At 45.0% G+C, this 18875-nt stretch overlaps 1 protein-coding gene and 2 long non-coding RNA genes across 4 annotated transcripts in view; 2 read left to right on the forward strand and 1 right to left on the reverse strand.

Moving 5' to 3' along the window:
- On the forward strand, window positions 1-14842 carry LOC118168424. Its single transcript, XR_004751550.1, has 8 exons — window positions 1-564; window positions 2402-2525; window positions 3801-5502; window positions 7927-8058; window positions 8660-9842; window positions 9972-10078; window positions 10220-10441; window positions 13496-14842. It is a non-coding gene; the product is annotated as an uncharacterized LOC118168424 (long non-coding RNA).
- Window positions 14808-18311, reverse strand: MYOD1 (myogenic differentiation 1). The gene is made up of 3 exons (XM_035328781.1): window positions 17683-18311; window positions 16139-16217; window positions 14808-15504 (listed from the first exon to the last, which is right to left on the reverse strand). Exons 1-3 carry the CDS (start codon window positions 18241-18243, stop codon window positions 15254-15256), a joined length of 891 nt encoding a protein of 296 aa, XP_035184672.1. The 5' UTR covers window positions 18244-18311; the 3' UTR covers window positions 14808-15253.
- LOC118168422 overlaps window positions 18099-18875 on the forward strand; it is a 4392-nt gene continuing 3615 nt past the window's right edge. For both annotated transcript variants that reach the window (XR_004751547.1, XR_004751546.1), the window contains exon 1: window positions 18099-18233. This is a non-coding gene — a long non-coding RNA (uncharacterized LOC118168422). The remainder of the gene's footprint in view (window positions 18234-18875) is intronic.

Here is an 18875-nt window from a genome sequence, read left to right on the forward strand (position 1 = left end):
CTTGGAGGTCTCTTCCAACCTAGATGAGTCTGTGATTCTGTGAACACGGTTAGGTTGGGCCTCAAAGGGCGACAGAAAAGTTACCTGAAAGGCTTGAGAATTGCCCGAAAGAAGGCAAAAAGCAAGAAGAGGGCGGGTCTGTAAACCTGACCCAGAATTAAGAAAGGAAAAGGGGATGATAACTCATTGACGAGAAAAACAAAATCACGGTGTGATTTTATAATTGCCCTAAGTTACCATCTTTCACAGCAATAGGTCTAGGGATCAATGGGGACGCACCACAAGGCAGACTCTGGGAGTTAGAGGTTAACCCAGGAGGGAGGATCTGTGCATCCCAGGCCGGTGGCACATCCACAGCTGTAGAGGCTCCTTTCCAGCTCATTAGCTCTTGCCTTCCATGCTACCTTATCCCCCATCAGTGATTCCTCTTCAGGAATTTCAGTACGGAGACCTCAGGCAACTGCGGGGATGAAAGGCATTTCTTGCAGCTTCTGTCGCTTCGTTTTCCCTTCTAGCCTGGGTGTCTGTGGGAGGCTGGTCCAGGACCGTAGAAGTGACCTGAAGGTACGTGTTAAAACGTGGAAGGTTTGCTTAAAGGCAGTTGTCGTGGGCTCAGGTGGAGAGGCCGCGCTAAAGCGACCTGTGAGGTTTCTTTGAAGATACAAAGGCTGTAATTGGGAAAGGAGAGCTGGCAGCCACCGAGAGCTGCCTCCTGCAAAAGATCCGTGAGCAGGCTCCAGATCAGAGATTAACGGGTGAGGGGGAGCTGAGGGATCTGGAGCAATGTAGCCACCGCAATAAGAAGCTGCCTTAGAAATACAAATTGGAAAAATAAGTTTACACGTTATTTTGATGTGGAAAAGGAAAAGAGAACGTCACTTTCCAAGTTTTTATTGAAGAGTAAGAAGGAAACTATTAGAAAATAAGATCGTTATTAAATAAGGTACATAGCAGAAAGTATCTACCAACTAAAACGCAAAGAATGCTTTGCACTGAAGATTATAATATGGTTTTAATTAATTAGTGACAGTTGATAAATCAACTGCTACCTAGTTGATAATATGCAAAACGAATGTTTTAGTTCAGTCCAGTAGGTGCTGTGTGTCATCCAAGCTTTCATTTCAGCCTGCCCTGTAGTGATATAAAATTCTGGGTTTGTGTAAAAATAAGGAATTAATAAAAATCCTTTTCAAATGGAAATATTTGAACTACGATAGATAAAGCAAACCTAATTGTTTTCAAAGCTATTCCAATTTAGGGGCAAAATTTTTCCCCAGGGGTTCATTTAATCCCAAACTGCATAGCAGCACTTCTGCCCCTCTAGTCCCACTGAAAGGTACCCATGTTATAACCATTTATTTTGGCTCAAACCACAAGCCTCCGTCTTCAGCTGCTGGGATGCTGAAGGGTCTCCCCTTACTCTGCAGTGACTTTTAGGGCCTTAATGAGATTCTGTCACCCACCGTGCGCGTGGGGTGAACGTCTGTAATTCTGTCCCAGTCAGGCACGTGCATGCTCAGTCTTTCCAGTTTCAGAATAGCTGTCTGTCTCCTCTGTGCGTTCAGCCCTGCGTTATAGACAACGCAGTAATTGGTAGAGGCAGGGCCATGCATTTGATCACCTGTCGGGCTCCACTGACGGCGGTGAAGTTAACGAAAGAGTAGAAGTTTACATCCCTTGTCAGTGACCTGAGAGCAGTCCTCTTTGTACCTCCCTGATGGGTATCTTCTCCACCCAGGAAAGAGAAGTTAAACAGGGAGGTCCTCCTATGTAGCTGGATGTGCGTGTCCAGGAATTATCTAGTTTTTCCCCAATAACTCTTGTCGTGTTAAGTTTAATAGGTACGTTACAAAGTTTTGCTTGCCAAAAAGAACTAACGAAGTTTTAAGAGTGCTGGGAGACCTGGGCGGGAGGCACAGATTTGGTGGGTTGTTCAAATGTTTCACAGTCTGGGAAAGGATTCCGGTAATGTTATCAGAAAGAAGGTAATGTTATCAGAAAGTCTCAAAATGCATTAAAAGATGTTGGCCTTGGAATTACATTTTATTGCTCGAATTGATTCTGGGGAGGGATTTTGATGATCTGCCTTGAGCTGTGGCTGACCAAAGCCTGGCTAAAGGAGGGGGAAAAAAATGCTGTGGGGTGTAGAAAGGTATTTCAGTCTGGGAGCCTTCTGAGAGGGCACAGTTGCACAGCTGCTACCCAGGAGGGCATAGATGCAGTTTGAGCAGTCCTATTGACGTCCTTTGGAGTGCCTACAACCTTTGCTGTTCTTCTAAATCAACACTTTTAGCGGTGACAGCGGAAGTGCAGCTTTGAGACATGTCTGTTTTATCGTTTAAACTCCTGTGTAACAGAAAAAAGGAGTCAGTCCCCTTGCTAATGTTATCCTTTGAGCTAGGTCACCCCGCTGTGTTCTGATGACACAGGAAGAGTAAGTCCTTTCGCCTCTGTGTCGGGTGTCCTGGCATCACCTCTGTTGCCCTACGCTTCAGCATCCGCGGGGTAACAGTATACAATGAAAGGTAGGTTGTCTTTCAGACAGCAGCCTAAATTCTGGCCACAAAGAAAAACTTAGCTTGCAGGATTGTGTGCTGTTCGTGTCTAAATCCCCTGCTCTCTGCTTAGCGCTGTGGTTGAGAAGCTCACTGATTTCTAATCTGAACTCCAAGGGGTTTTTCCTCTCGTTTTAGGGCGTGGGGCATGACTGAGCATACGTTCCCTAATACACCTAAACCTAATAACCTTTGAACGTTTTTTTCTTTTCTTATGAAGTCATTTTAGCACTTCAGGAAGATGCTGGATTCGTAGATCGACATCACAGAGTGTTGTATAGGCACGGAAAGCACACAAGGAAGCTTTGCTTTATGCTTTGGTGCTTTGCTAGTATCACAAGAGCACCTCATTCTGCACATCTCGTTAGCCTCTTCGTTCCCTGAGGTACCCGACAAGGAGACCGACAATGGGAACCACCGATGAAGCACCGGCTCCTGAAATTTAAGCCTGCCAAGTCCGAGTACATCAGCCAGCTTATTTTCAGACAAAAGGGTTCTTACAAAACTTCTTGACTGTTCTAAGAAAAGCAAAAAAATAGGGAAAAGAGACATTTAGAAAACTTGTGACTTTACGTGCATCTCTGGATACAGTTGGAGAGCACTTTGAAAATGTTTTGAAGCTGAGAGGGAGAGATTTATTTGTAAGAGTTGTAATCTCAGAACAAAAAGGCAGACAGAGTTGGAATACCAGTTTTGTAATGCTTGAACGCTGTAATTCAATCTGTGCTGGTTTGTATTAAATTCATGACAACTCACCAGTACTTCTATGCAGTTCTTCATCAGTTCTAGATTACAGCATGCTGTGAATTGCTCTGTTAATATTGATCCTTGTAAATCATTGGGTTTGAGGTCTTCAGATGGAAAGCTGCGATGTACTTGAACATGCAATGTACTCGCTCTGTCCTTGAAACTCATTTAAAAACAAACAAAGCTGCACTCGCAGAGATGATATTACTTTTCTGGAAGGTTAGATTTACCCCTTTGGACGGTCAATAGCTGGATGAAAGCGTTCCATGGAAAGAATGAGAATGAAGGAGAAAATAATTGATTGGTGCTTGACGTTGGCTGAGGGAGCCATAGAGGTGCCGCATGCCTGAAGGGCTGTGCAGCACAAAGCCCAGTTCAGGGAAGTCATGCTGCTTTTAGGGAGAGTAGCCACAGGAATAGAAGCTGGATAGATTGAGTGCGAGTTCCTGTATGCTTATCAAGCTTTTTTTTTTTTTTTTTTTCTCCCAAATTCCCTAGGTTTTGCTTGAATATGGCCTTCATATTCACCCATGTTCTTCAACCATTGCATGGCTTCGCTGTGAGATGAGAAACGTTTGCTGCGCTCCGCCTGCTGGATTGCATTTTGTTGTCCATCCGTTCGTCCTGGGCTGTGTTTGACTGTGAGTGAAGGCTGGCTTTGTTTTGCAGACCCCTCCAGGATCCTTCGGAAAGAGTGCCAGTGTGGAAACGTCAGCATTGCATAGATGGGTGTAAAGCTGTGAGATAAATGGAAATTGCTCTGGGAAAAAAATGAACGTAATATTGCCTTACGTTAGAGATTGTCATTGGTCTTTACTCACATCGTTAACTCAGAGAAACTCCCACCTGAATCCATTTGGTTATGGGAGGTGAATCTGGGTAAATACGATGGGGATTGCGCACACAAACAAGGAGCGTTCTGTTGCTTGCAGAAGGGTCAGATGGTTTCCAGGCTCTGTTTCTCTTAGGGAAAGAGAAGATTGCCCCTTCCTTCCTGGCAAGAAGGGCAGCATGTGCTGCAAATGGCTGTCTTACACCCAGCGCCTGCCTGAATCCAGCACGTAGCTGGACTGGGCCAGGCCCTGTGCTTCTCTTGAAGCACACGGGTTGATCAGAAATGGTATCCTTTTCTAGGTGTACTTTAGTCAAGGCTGTAGTAAAAGTGTCAGGATTTACCTTTGGTGAGCATTCCCCAAAACAGAAATGATCGTTCCTCAAGAAATCAAGGGAGAATCTACTTTAAGTAACCGAAATAAGGCACACAGCTTTGCTGATGTGTCACTTTGTTGCAGAGCGTGTTTCTGTGAAGGGTATAGGTTTGTCTCTGTCTTTGTCTTGCTGATCTAGGCGAGATCCAGCAAAACAAGCTGCCGGTGACAAGGGAAATTCAACTTACAGTATTGGAAGATTCATGTCAGCGCGTAACGAAAACATGCTTATGGAAGCTGCTAAATATGTGTTACTAGGAGCTGGGTGAAGTAATCCTGAAGGCTCTAAATTTACATGTCTAAAAGAGTAAACGCGTGCACATAGAGCTGATCGATGTCACTCCTACCAAGTACTACTGCTAGAGTTTCAAAAGTGACTAGCGATTTGGCTTTATTTTATTTAGAGGTTTTGGAGAGTCATCAAAGGCCCTTGCCTTTCTGAGATGGGCCTAGTCAGCTTTTTCTGAAAATGAAACTCTACTAATGCTGTAGTGACGTTTTTAAAATCTCAGCTGATCTGCAGGTGCGCAAACACACAGGAACAGACGCGATCCCATAGAGACAGACATACATATTTCACGTGTAGAATTTACAGAATACAGAACAGGAGGCACTAGTCTTTTCTTGAACAAGGTGTGCAGTTCTCAGTGCCTCAAGTTTTTCATTTAACCACCAAATAAATAAATTAGGGTCTCTTTCTGACTGAAGAGGAGAGAACATGCTGCATTTTACACAAAACCTATGCTTGCCTGTTAGCTGACTATTTCTCTAATACATCAAAATGATTAGATCATTTCTTTCTCTCTTATTTTTTTTTTAATTGAAATGAGAGCTTTACTTTTGTTGAATGATTCACTTAACAACTGTTGTTATTTCTCTGGCCTACCCTGAGTTTACAGCACTGACTGAAATGTTCTCAGATGAGCAGGTGGGAAAACGGCCTGTAAATCTTCATCTTCGTAAATGGTTTGTAAAACTTTTGGTGTTGAAGGGTAAGAATAGTTGAAATAAATCTCAACCATGCTGACTCAAATGTTTAAAGCATTGCTTAAATCCCTTGATTAACCCAGCTTCTCAATATTTGACATGAATCAATAACTCTGGGATGTCTTTGCTGTTCTCTAGCTTTGTAAATATTTATGTGGCCAGTCCCATGAAATATGATGCTTAATCCTGTTAAAGTAATTCTTTGTGTGCTGCATATGAAGAGATATAAAGTATAATAGTTCAGTCATGCTAGTTAAATAATCGGCACTAAGGATGAAATCTGCTGCGTTTCCTCAGTAAATAACCAGGATTTATACAACGCGAGTGTGAGTGAATGGAAAGCAAAATCCACCTTCTGTCACAAATCTCTGGCCAGCTGCTGAGGATGCAGATTGCCTGATTTTGGCTTGTTCCTGAGCCAAATAGTAGGCTTTTGTTCCAGTTAAGTGAGGTGCTGAGAGCTAGATCAGTGCTAATAGTGAACGGATGGCACCTCTGTTAGCTTGTGCTCAGCCTTCCCTTGTTGGGATGTGCTGTAACTGAGCACTCCAGGGAGCAGGAGGACGCTCTGTCCATAGTTCCCAGGACCTGGGAAAGCCTTCTCTAGAAAGAACGGTGCAAAAGGGTTGTATCGGCCCTACAGACTGTGGCTGAGATATTCCTGCTAATACACGAGATCTGCAGTAGGCCTGTATTTAAATGGCTTGGCTTATGAAGCACCGTGGCATGCTTGTTCCTAAGACGCTGTGCGTTTAGTCATTGTTTACTGATTCAGTCTGATTCATCTGTGGATTCTGCCAGGCTTTGCAGTTGTACTCCTTGCCTCTAGGTATTCCAGAAATAAAAGGGGCTGGGGAATAACGAGGAAGCTGAGAAAGATCACGGTGGCATAAGATGCTCAGAGTTGGCCACCGAGAATTCAGAAGTGGATCTTCCTTAGATGGGCTCTGTTCTCATGTCAAGGTGGATCTTTCTGTGCTTTTAGGACGGCTGCCTATCCTACAAGAGCTCCTACAGGAGCATACTTACGGGTTTTCCTATGAAAGGATGGGAGAAAAGGGGTACCCAGTATGCAAATCCATACTAAGGGCCTGCCTTCTGTGGAATTTTTCAGACTAATTACAGATAAAAAATATTCCTATGGGTTCTTTTAGGACTGTTTTCTAGCTTACAGGCATCCTGCCTAATAAAATGTGGAGGAAAAGATGGTATTTTATGTATTTAGAAGTAGTTTAGCTTTTTATTTGCTTTCTCGCAGTAATTCCCTTAAGAGCCCTTCAGCAGCTGAAGAGATCTCCATGCAGAAGTGCTACAGCGGTGCTGCGCTTCTGTAGCCCAGTTTGACCACCACGTAAGCCAAGCAAATAAATGTATGCTCAAAAGAACAGCACATCCCAGAAAAGGTGATGTGGGAATTCAATGAAATTACTGCCAGTTTTCCTGAGCATATGTTTATAACTATGATGTTTGTGCATAAAGGCTTGCATTTTCATCCATGCATGTCAAAGGTCCAGGAGGTCTGAAGAACATCTAGTCAAACTGGAAATCAGGCTAGACATGGGCTCTCAAAACATCAAGTAAAATTTGTAGCAGTGAAAATATAAAACTAATTAATTTGGTTAAAAAAACAGACTTTTAATTCACCCTGACCAATAAATGTTAGTCTGTAGACAGCAATTTAACAAGTACATAAATAGTGATGTGGAAAAATTAATAAATGAGCCTTAAGTACCTAGACATCTGCTCAACCAACCAAGGTTTCTAAAGGGTCAGCTGCTGTAGCCACTGGTGTCTTAAATTGAAGACATGGAAGTAGACATGGGTTTTGATTATTTTTTTAAACTTCTATATTGCATGACGTACCAAAAAACAAATCAACAACAACAAAAAACCCACCACCAAAACACAAGAAAGCAAATAAAAAATCCCACCACATGAAAGCCACAGGTAATGTCGATGGTCATGAAGTGCTTGAAGGTCACGTGCCTTCAGACACCACAAAGCTAAGATGTGTCAAAAGTATGTCGCTTCAGCTGCAAAACAAATGTGCAGGAATCACTACATACCCATCAGGTATGAGGATTGAATGAATTGATCAGCCTTTTCCGTCTTTTTAATAATTATCATTTGTATTTAAGAGGCAATAACGTTTTGTCATCCACACCTAAGGAACAGCTTTTTTTTTTGTCACTCTGATACCTTTGTAATTCTAAAGTGAGAAGGGAAAGTACATCTCTAACCACAGAGCTCTAGATCAGATTTATCTAGCTTCAAATGGAAAATCATGATCCTTCCTGCTCATAGACAGCAGAGACCTGAGGTCCATAGAATCTTGGTTCTACTTGTCCATGGACAATTCACTAGGTTGCATTTAACTAGCAGGAGCTTGCGTTTTATTTTTTTTAACCTGAATATCTTTCTCATGACAGAAGACAGCAAGAGAGATGTTGAAGAACTGAGCCTTGATGTCATGTCCACAGAATTTGTGCCAGGCAGAGCTGACAGCAGAACAGCGCCTTCCTCTTCCACGCCCAGGCTGAAGTCAAAGGTCCATAATGCTTGTGAGTGAGTTTTGTCTTTTATTTATGTATATATATATGTATGTATGTGTATAGCACTTATCACCATATTGATAAACACTCTTTGGAACTGGTCTGATGGCAGGGGTAGGAACAGCAGTTGGCCTGTTAGTACCTCAGCACTTCTGTTTCCAACTAATTTCAAACAAACAAAAAAAATAGAAAGCCACACAAACCACTCCATCTTACTTCTCACAGAAGCCCCATGGTAAATGGCTTCTTTAAGCTGTGGTTGCACATAGTACTAAAGATAAAAGAACACTGCTAATGTATTTTTCACAAATGTGCCTATGCCGTAATTCATTCACTCAAAACAATGGTTTCTCTTGACCTTGAGATTGATCAAACAGGTGGCAAAAAGATAAGTTTGGGAAATTCAGTGACGCAGTGCCAATAATTTTGTCGTCTTGCATATTTTGTAGCATACTGTGAAGAATAAATAAATGGCAAAAGCTAAAGTGTCCTTGGCAAACAAACAAAATAGTACCCTGCGATATTTTTACCTTTGCTTCCCCTCACCACACGCAGTTTACGCCCACAGAGCTTGAAATATTAACCCAGCATGTTAATTTATTTCTTCCAGAGTTGCCCTGGCCGTTGGATTTAACATCTCTCTTGGAAGTACTTCAAACCAAATGGCTGGCTCCATCTCTAGCTTTGTTAATTAGGCACATTACTTTGTTGCTTTTTTCATAGCGTTTAATGTAATTGGCATTTGTGCAGCTTTTTAAAGGCATGTTTGGGCCTACATTTTGTGCAGCTGGCTCTAAACTGCAAGCTATTTCAAGTGTCTAGTTCTCTAGAAGACCGCCTTCGAGAGCGTGGAGCATCTGTGTTGAGCGCATACCATGCTTCCTTTCCAAACCGAAGGAAATGGCTAGTGTGACACATGTTCTTCCCTGTATTCGTTTGTATTTCTGCGGCGTTATGTTTGTAGTGGGAGCATTAGCCGGCCTATTTGAAGAACAGGACTCCACCTACAAGCTGTCGTGTAATGCTTAGCTATAATAAGTCTTTATCCTAGCCACCTTTATTCAACTCACAGGGACGCTTTGCCATATAGACAGAAACGGCTGTGATTATTCACATGGAAGTGAATCTCCGCAAGCCATGAATTTGGCCTCACTGCGATAAATCCTACAGATAAGGGTGCCAACGCAGTGCCAGCTGCCAGTACAACCAATGAAGTTACACAAGGCAGGAATTCAGTACATTGACTTCGGTTGTCGTGGCGTGAAATGCTGTACCTGAACTGAAGAAGTGATACACGTACAAGTTTAGGAAGAAAATACTTTGTGTATGCGCTGAAGAAATCACCCAATTCCTCTTTTTCATAGAAATGCTGCCCTCTGCCGGCCTGGGAAACCAAGAAGCACAAGTTGCCTATTAATTGCAATAATACAATTTCCACTCACGTGGCAGCAAGTAGGAATAAAATATGCCCGTTAGCATAAAAGGCACATGGATTGTCTGAGTTGCAGCCTCGGGAAACCCACAAGTAGCAGAAGGCAAAGTAAAGAGAGTTGTAACGACAAGACTTTGTTTTACTTGTACAAACATCCTGGCTCACAGTCAGTCAGACGTAGGGCGCTGCACACAGCGGTCGTCAGTGACCCAAGAGGACCCTTACATCCTCCCAGAACGTGAAGCTAAGCCACAGGTAAAATACAAGTCATTCAGGTTTTGTCAGCCAAGTGCATTCGTTTGAGGATTCAGAAGTAAAGCGTCGGCGTGAAGGAATGTTTTATGGCCAAGGTGTAAGATATGTAAGTAAGGATCTTTAGGTGTGTCATCTCCACACTTGCTAATGTTTTCCTTGCATAGGTTGAATAGTTCTTTCCAAATATTATGTAAGACTGTTTCTCAGCTTGTCCTGTTCTACCCCTGCATTTTAGGTGGAGGTGACTGTGCATGCCGAGGTTTGCGTACCACTGAGGACCAGAGAATGGCATCGCAAGCCCACTGTCATCTGCTCTTGTGCCTGTGCCTCATCTGCCTTCTGGTAAGTGACCTGTCTCCCCCGGCACTATTTCTAACAGCTCAGGCCATCCCCAAAGAAAAATAGACCAATTTCCCCAGATTTGTGCATCAATAAAAAACAAACAAACTGCTATTCCTTCCAATTTTCTCCTGTCTTTTCAAGAAGGCTCTTTGGTAGCAAAGTACTTGGCATTTTCCTGGTGTGTGGGGCTCCAGATGGTGACTGAAGACAGTAAATATTTTTGCTGTTTCTCCACCAACTGATTCTCCATTAGGAAAAGATGAGAAAACAGAACATTCAACTCACCGAGAGCTGACCTCACAAAGAAATGCAGTCTGCAAGTTATCCAGCAGATGCTGCTGTTGGACAAAAAAAAAGCTCAAGGTCAGTTCAGGCTGCCAAGGGGGGACTGGTGTTCCGAGGGTTTCCACAGTTGCAGGTTTTTATCCAGCACCTCCCGATCTCCCTTAAGGCTGGGAGACTTACTTTACAACCGTGCACTTGCAACATTAGCTGACTGTGCTGAGACCCAGGCTTCTAAATCAATCTGACTCCAAGCAAAAAACAGAACAAAACAAACAGAAAACATACCGATCACAACCTCCCTGAAGTAGGTTATTAGTTTTTTGTCATAATTTTAAATGCATTTTCATACAAATAGTGGAAAGCTTCACTTCACACTCAGTATTTGCCTGCCTACTGATGAATACGGGGTTATTCCTTGAGTCTTATATAAAATACCACACTTGTTGATGTTGTTAAGACCCGTATAGAAAGTAAAAGTTATTTAAGTTCCTAATTCCTGATGGGACCTGGGCGGGAAGGGACAATGCGGGGGCTCTTCTGTGTTACACTAAGGCTCATTCTGTCCCTTGTTAGCCCTGACATCCCAAATACTGAGTGGTGAGCCACTAGTCTCTACTTAATGTCATTCCCAGCTGTGCAACAAACTTTTTGAGAAGGGAGCTGCATAGAGCAGGGAGAGAACGTCATGGCTGTGCAACACATTTACTGAAAAATGTGATTTGAAAGGCTGAGGCAGGGCTAGCAGAGAAGCAGCAGTAAGTAGTGCTTAGTGAGGGACTCAGGTATACCTCCCAAGATGACCTCTGGGATGTTTGGCACTGGGCCTATTATTTCTTTACTGGAAGCTCAGCCACTGATTTCAAGGGACAAATTAATAATTTTAATCGAGAGGGAAATAATTTAATTTAACATGCAGGTGGTGTCTTGGTTGCTTCTCTGTTTTGCCTTTGGATGTGCTTCTCCTGGTGATGATAATACTGCTTTTACAAGTGAAATGAGCAGGTTTTGCACTTTCAAGTATCTCTGCAAAATGTAAACGGTAAAATGCAAACTGTTTTTCCTCCCCCATTCAGTAAGGTCTGACAGAAGGTCTTCATCTTGTGCTTAAAATGACAAGTCATTTTAAAAGAGCAGCACCTGGTACAAAACTGCCAATTTTAATATTGCTTTATTACTATTGGATACAGCTGATAAAATATTTTAAAAGGAAAAATATCCCAGCAGGAGTTAATATTTTCCTTACAGCTAAAATTGAATTTTTGGTTTGTGAATATTTCTGTAGCAGTCTTGATGATAATTTGGGAAAGGGTGTATTTAAAAAAATCAGAGTTATTTAAAAAAATCAATTTTATTGCACTTTTTTTGTTGTGTGACATACTGAAAATAGAAAAAAGTTCCCTTTTTTTGGTCTATTTGTAAATGTCCTGGTGAAATTTCAAAACCAAAGCACTTAGCATACAGAATTAACGTACACATTTATGCCCTTTCTCCTTATCCATTGCAACAGTTTGAGTAAGTTTGAGTAAGATAAATAGTGCCGGTTTTGTCATGCAGCTTCAGCAGAGCTTTCTGAAGCTACCAAATCAAACCAAACATTGCTAAGATACACACTTATCTTCACGTTCGAGAGCAGCTAATTTCCTTTAATTAGTAGTAGTTATCTGACTTTCTGGAGGTAGCCTTCTGTAGGAAGCATCAAACAGTTCTAAAATCCAATGGAAAGTTTCACACCCACATTTGGTCTGGCTCTGACTCGCCCTGTCAAAGCAGCTTGGGAAGATGAAGGGTCTGGTTTGCAGTGCTCCGCAGTTTTCCCCAAGCTCTGCATGTCGGTGCCATTGGCCGGATTCAGATTTTTTCACTCTTCATCCTGCAGAATATTGAATCGGAACCCGTAGGCTATCAATCGATGGCTTCAGCCTGTTGGTGTGTGTCTGTAGTGCACCCTGGTGTGTTTCTGTAGTTGTGTTTCTAGACTGCGGTTTGCCTTGCGGGATGATCCCCAATTTAAGAACCAAAGCTTGCAAAGGTCAGTCTTGTGTCTCTTCCTCAGCTCTGCTTATGTTCCTTCTCGCAGCTGGAACTGAAACAAAGCTCAGAATCCACATTTTTTCCAACTTTGAAATGTTTGCACATGGACCGGGCTGTACTTCCATCAGCAACACGCCATCCTCTTGATGCACAGATGAGGAGAGGAACTTCAGGCTTTATTTTGAAAATACTGCCTTGGAAATAGACGGGAAAAAATTGCACAGGGTGTACATTTTCCTTACTTAAGTTGAAAAACAAACATAGCTGTAATCTAAGTGTGTATTTATCAGCATCGATGCCCTTTGGTCTTGCTCCTGTGGACTTCTCTCACTGACATCAGTGGGAAAAAGATGGGTTCTGCAACAGTAAATCTACGAATATTTTTTTTTTCATCTTTATCCATCCATCTATTTTGGGATGTGCTAAATGCTTGCTCTCTGTTGTAACATTAACATCAGTACGTGGAAACTTGGGTTGCTAAAATAAATCACTGAAATGCAATATACATGACTTCACGTGGAACTGCATGTACGTTGGTGGGCACAAGCACCCTGCGTCCGCCGTGCCCTGCCAGCTCTACGGGGGGTGCTTCCTATTGTCTCCTGTAGAAGCCGGGTCTCAAAGTGAGACAGGGGCAGCTTTGGGCTGCCAGTTCATATAAATAGTCTGCTGAGTCCCTGAGCTGGCAAAAGTATTTCTTGGTTGCCGTTATTGTGATTGTGAATTCGAATCCATGATGCTTTTACCAGGCTCAGAGTACGGGGACGGCAAGGTCGTGGTATTTCTCACAAGCATTTTTTTCATTGTGGGCCTGTTTGTTTGCTGGGGCCAATGAAATTGTTATAGTTGATATGCGAAGGACTGATGTGTGGGGCTCCAGCAGTGTTTCTTTAGTTTTTTACGGTAAGGGTAGTGGCTTTGATCAAAATAGCATGGGGCATTTTTCTCACCTTAGCAGAGGCACTCTTGATTGATGACAATATGAACGAGCACAACCGCAAGTTCATTTCCTTTTTATATTTAAGGGAAAAATGAAGGTAAATAAGAGGGGAAAAAGGGGTAAGCTCAACACTTACAGCCTGGACTGTTTTCTGCCCACAGCGAAGTCAATGGGACACCTTTACAGATCTGGACGTTGATAAAGGTGTAGAGGGGACAGCCCTGCCTCGGAGTCCCCTCCGATCTGCACAGTGGTCCCGTGCCTCAGAGCACCAGTTTGTCATCCACCATGGTCACAACCACACACAGTGAGGGAGCTGGTGAGCTGTTCCCTTCTTCCTTTTAAGAGGTAAGAGCTGCACAAATACCCTCTGTAATAATCACCAAAGCATTTAGAGCTGCTGCTATCTCGTTTTGTTTGTTTGTTTCATGTGAAGTTTAAACAAAAGCCACAAATCGCAGGGATAGGACAAGGAACAGGTCGTTGAATATGGACTGTAGCTGCCGGTTATTCCCATCTGAATGTACAGATACGCTCTGCTGGTTACTTATCAATGACAATCTGCTCCAGGCTTATCCCTGAGCAGGGCAAGCTTGCAAGGTTACACGTGTATACTGAATGAAACATACCCCACCGGTAATTTTTAGCGAGGCTCTAAACAAGAAATAAATCCCTGGAGGAGTGTTGCCAGAGATGCATAAAGTTCAAATCCAAATTAAAACTGCCTTTCTTTGGCCTAAATTCTGACCTGAACTTGAGGAAAACTGTGATCTATACTTTGACCTTTATGACAGAAAATCAATTGAAATTTAATTCTCATACCTGATACGAACGTGGTACAAACACTTGAAAATTAAAACCTGAATGGAAAAATCTGAACGCTTGTCTCAGGGTGTAGTACTGGTCTTGCAAAATATGGTCACGGGGCTTTAACTTACGGTAGCTGCAATGGACGTTGAAGGATCTGAGTTACTGAGACTCGTAGGTCTGATACAGCTTTGTAAGCTCAAGTCCTACAATGTAATTGTAAACTTGGGGGGGGGGGGGGAAAAATGCTTATTTACTTCACAAATCTATTTCGTGAAGACCATCAATATGTAAGACTTGGTTTAGAAATTACTAAGATACCTACTTGAAGAAGGTAGACCCCTGTTCAGCAATGCTGTTACACAAAGTAATTGAAAGTGGTGCAGCTGAAGCACGTTCTTGATTTCGTTGCTGAATCAGAGCCTGTATCTTCTTCCTGCCAAGGCAGCGATCTTAACACCACTCCTGAATGCACTAGTAATTCTAGAAGCTCTAATGAAAGTCAAGATAACACCATAGATTTTATAAATAAGGGTCTTTATTTAGAATACTGTTGAAAACATTCTTGGCAACCACATTGTATAAATATATAAAGTTAAAGTTTGGCACAACAAACCAAGCAACATTAAATATTTTTTTCCTTTTTTGTTTTTAGTATTTTGTTGTTTTTTTTTTTTTCTTTTCCTTTTTTTTTTTTTTTTCCAAAGCAACTCTTATTTACAATTATACAAAATGTTTTACAAAAAATGGTCCACAACCTTATTTTGGCCAGAACAAGGGGTAATAGGAAGGATCTGTCATGCCACTGCTGCTGTAGATTTCTGTTTTCCTCCACGTTCAAGAGTTCCTATTCTCCAAAGCCCAGATAAAACATTGGCCATTTCATGGTATACAATTTTATCTCTAGATATATTAAATAACTTTAGTTTAACAACCAATAAATAACTAGGTGTATTTTGATGTCATACAGGTTTGAAAAGTTATATAAGGAATTTTGCATGATGCTTTAAAACTGGAACAAGTCTTGAAGTCTTTTCAGTCTTAGAAGGCAGGTCTCAGAGCTTGGCAGAATGGAGCGATTTCTTTTCAGTGCAGTCCCGCTGGACCTGCCCTTATAGCACTTGGTAGATGGGGTTGCTGCTGCTGCTATCCTGGGGAAGAGGGGTGCAGTTGGTGGGGGAAGGAATTTGGGCTCCGCTATCATTCAGGCTTGCTCCTTCCTGGGGGGAACAGGGACTGCCTTCAGCAACAGTTTCAGCTGGAGGCAGTATGGGACATGTGGAGTTATCTGTGGAAATTCTCTCCACAATGCTTGAGAGGCAGTCAAGGCTGGAAACGACAGAACTCTTCCCATGCTTTGGATCTAAAGACAAAGATATGATCAGTTTATCCAATGAGCACTGTGTGTCAGTAGGATGTCGTTCTTTCATAAAAGCCCAGCAAGTGGCTGAAAGTGTATTTGTTTGTGAGCATATAAAGATTCAAAGGAAGTGAGTATCACTGAAGGATGCCAGTTATCACGAAAGACATTGTAATTTGCAAAACGGAAGAGACCTAAGCAAAATATGCTATTTTTTGGGGAGGATGGATCCAGGGATTCACTTCAGCACATAAAAAGGGAATGGAAAATTGGAATTCCATCAGCAATTTCTCCAGTTGGGGTCAGTGATATCTGGTTAGAACAGCCTTCATGCAAAACATGGTTAAAGACTGAAGATTAGTTGCAGGGAGGGATGTATTTTTATCCGGACGTTATATTTGCAACGTAGGAAATGCAGCTGTAACATATCCCTATACTTGCAAATACATCTAGAGGAAATCCAATGCTTCTACTAGCATCAGCAGCTCGCTGGCTGAAAAGGCAGGTTCCTTTTTCAGCCCAGCTGGGGTCAGCTAAGTGACCAGGGACGGAGAAGGCACAGGGGAGGCTGCTGCATTGGCTGTCCCTGTCGCCGTGTTTCTCGCACTGCCATTAGAGCAAATACTCAAATACTCACCATTTGGTGATTCTGTGTAGTAGCTACTGTCATAGCTGTTTCTCCTACGAGAGCTGCAAGGAGGCCCGCTGTACTCCATCTGGAAGGGAGAGCAATCTGAGTGAGATCAACTGGCTGGGGGACAGCTTATTCCTCTAATCCCAAGAACTATCTCATTTTGTATTTCAGTCCCCAGTTTTCAATCCCCTAACACTCGAGTCCTGGCTAAGATGCTATCAAGTTTGTGTCTTAGGATGAGGCAGACCTTAACTTGCCAAAAAAAAAAACAAAACAAAAAAAAAATATTGTGGCACAGCTGTTCCAAAAGGAAAATTGCCACTCTTGTTAGAAGTAATGCTGTAGGTTTACCAAAGAGATGAGGTTTTCCAGCATTCTCGCCTGTTCTTGCCCTATACCTACATTCATTTTACGATAGGGAGTCCAAGGGAGGAACCAATCTTTTCTTTTTTTTTTTTGATTTATTTTTGAAGACTTTTCCAAACATGAGTTCCTCTTAAAAAGCCTTTAGTCTACCTTTGTCCAGTTTGATTTCCGTTAGTCTCTCTTCCCAGTTCCATTTTGTACAGATAAGACCCTAGTCCTTGACCAATATATGTGTTTCCCACACTTTAATCTACCATGAAAAGAAAATAAAAGGCAGTATTTGTAGGAGGGGTCATTTGCGTAAATCTTGTCTCCCGTCTGCCAACTATCTCAGTCCCATACATTCAGCTCGGAGATGATTATCCTCACCAAAAAATAGAAAATCATCTCAAGTCTGAAAGTGCCCTTGTGATCCCATCCCAGGCAGCTGTCCCGCATGCCAGGCACCACATCCCACCACCCCTGCGTCAGAGCACAGAGTCCAAGCCTCAGTGAAGAGATTAGGCAGTGAGACAGCCTCTCTGGAACCCTTCTCCCCTCCCAGTAACGAGGGACCAGGACTGAAAGCCTGGGGTCTTTTTCCTATTGCTGGGCAATGTCTTTGGAGAGGTGAAGTGCGAGGAGAAACGGAGAACCTTTTTCAAAAAGGCCAAGAAAGACAACAACTGTTGCTTAGACTGTCCTGTTATCATGACGAATGGCAGAAAACAAAACCCAGACTCTTTTATCAGTTCCCCTGTGAGTTTTCCCCTGTAATTACCATGACCAAAGGGGACCTTCCTCGCTGCTGCCCTTTGCGGTACTGACACAGCAGAGGATGAGAACGGAGGTGCCCCAGGAGCTCTGAAGCATGAGGAGGGCTCAGACCTCACCGAGTTCCCAGGTGCCCATCCCGGACTGCTTCCCTGAGAGCTCCCCCAGCACAGGGAAACCTGCCTAACTTCTCCCAGGGTTTTTCCCCTGGGAAAGGCACGTAACGCATTTGTCTTCTTTTCCTAGAGAGCCTGGCATGGGGACCCTGTTGCCCTTTGCTGCTGGAGTTCAAGGCGGGAGAAGGGACCTCATCTTCTGCCCGGGGAGGATGTAAACCAGCAGCTATGGGAAAGGCAGGAGGAGGTGACTCGCCCCATGATGGAGGTTGAGGGGCCTCTGTGACAGGGCTTCTTCCCTGGGGCACTCACCATGCCGTCGGAGCAGTTGGAGCGGGGGCTGGAGGCGTCCGACTCCCCGCTGTAGTGCTCCAGCACCGGGTAGTAAACGTCCTCCTGCTCCCGCAGCAGCGCCTGCAGGCTCTCGATGTAGCGGATGGCATTGCGCAGGATCTCCACCTTGGGCAGGCGCTGGTTGGGGTTGGTGGAGGTGCAGCGCTTGAGGGTCTCGAAGGCCTCGTTGACCTTGCTGAGCCGCCGCCTCTCCCTCATGGTGGCGGCCTTACGGCGGTCGGCGTTGGTGGTCTTCCTCTTGCACGCCTTGCACGCCCACAGCAGGCAGCGGCCGGCCTGGTGGTGCCCGCTGGGCGCCCGGACGTGCTCCTCCTCGTGCGGGTGCCCGTGGTGGTGCCCGTGGTGGTGCGGGTGCTCCTCGGGCTTCAGCAGGCCCCCGACGTGCACCAGCCGGGGGTCCAGGTCCTCGAAGAAGTGCATGTCCGACGTGTTGAAGCACGGGTCGTCGTAGAAATCGTCGGCGGCCGCGAAGGAGCAGAGGGAGCCCTCCGTCATCTCCATGGGGCCCAGTAAGTCCATGGGGGCGGCGGAGAGGGGGCGACACCGGGGGGTCGGGGACAGCGGGCGGCTCCCTGCGGGCTGCTGAGCGGCGGAGACCCTCGCACCCTCTCAGCGGCTGCTGCTGTCGCCGCCGCCGACCCCCTCCCCAGCCGCACCGCTCCGGGAGCGCCGCTCGGGGCCCTTTTTATGCCGGAGCCCCCCGGCGGGACGGCGCGGGGCGGGGCGGGGCGGGGAGGGGGCCGTGGACGCCGGAGCCCCCCGCGGAGCCCCGGCCCATGCCCGGGGAGGGGGGGGCGGCAGTCGCAGGTGCCGCCCGCCCCGCTCCTTTCCCCTGCCCGCCCCGCGGCCGCCGGACCGGGGCTGATCCTCGCGGGGGCAGCGGCGCTGTGGAGAGCCGGGGGCGGCCGCCCGGGGGCGCCGAGCCGGGCGGGAGGCGGCGGCGCCGCGACATGGCCGCCTGAGGGGGTGCGGGGGCACGGAGCGGGCCGGGGCCGGGTCCCGCACGCCGCCCTGACAGCCCGGGGAGGGCACCGCCGCCCCGTCCCGTGTCCGGAGGGCAGAAGTGACCGGGACCCGCTGAGGCTCGGTGGCCGCGCTGTCGGGGCGCCGCTGCCCCAGGTACGGATCCGGGATGCGCGCTGAGGGCGCCG

The sequence above is a fragment of the Oxyura jamaicensis genome, chromosome 5 (assembly GCF_011077185.1).
Source record: "Oxyura jamaicensis isolate SHBP4307 breed ruddy duck chromosome 5, BPBGC_Ojam_1.0, whole genome shotgun sequence".
Classification (NCBI taxonomy): domain Eukaryota; kingdom Metazoa; phylum Chordata; class Aves; order Anseriformes; family Anatidae; genus Oxyura; species Oxyura jamaicensis.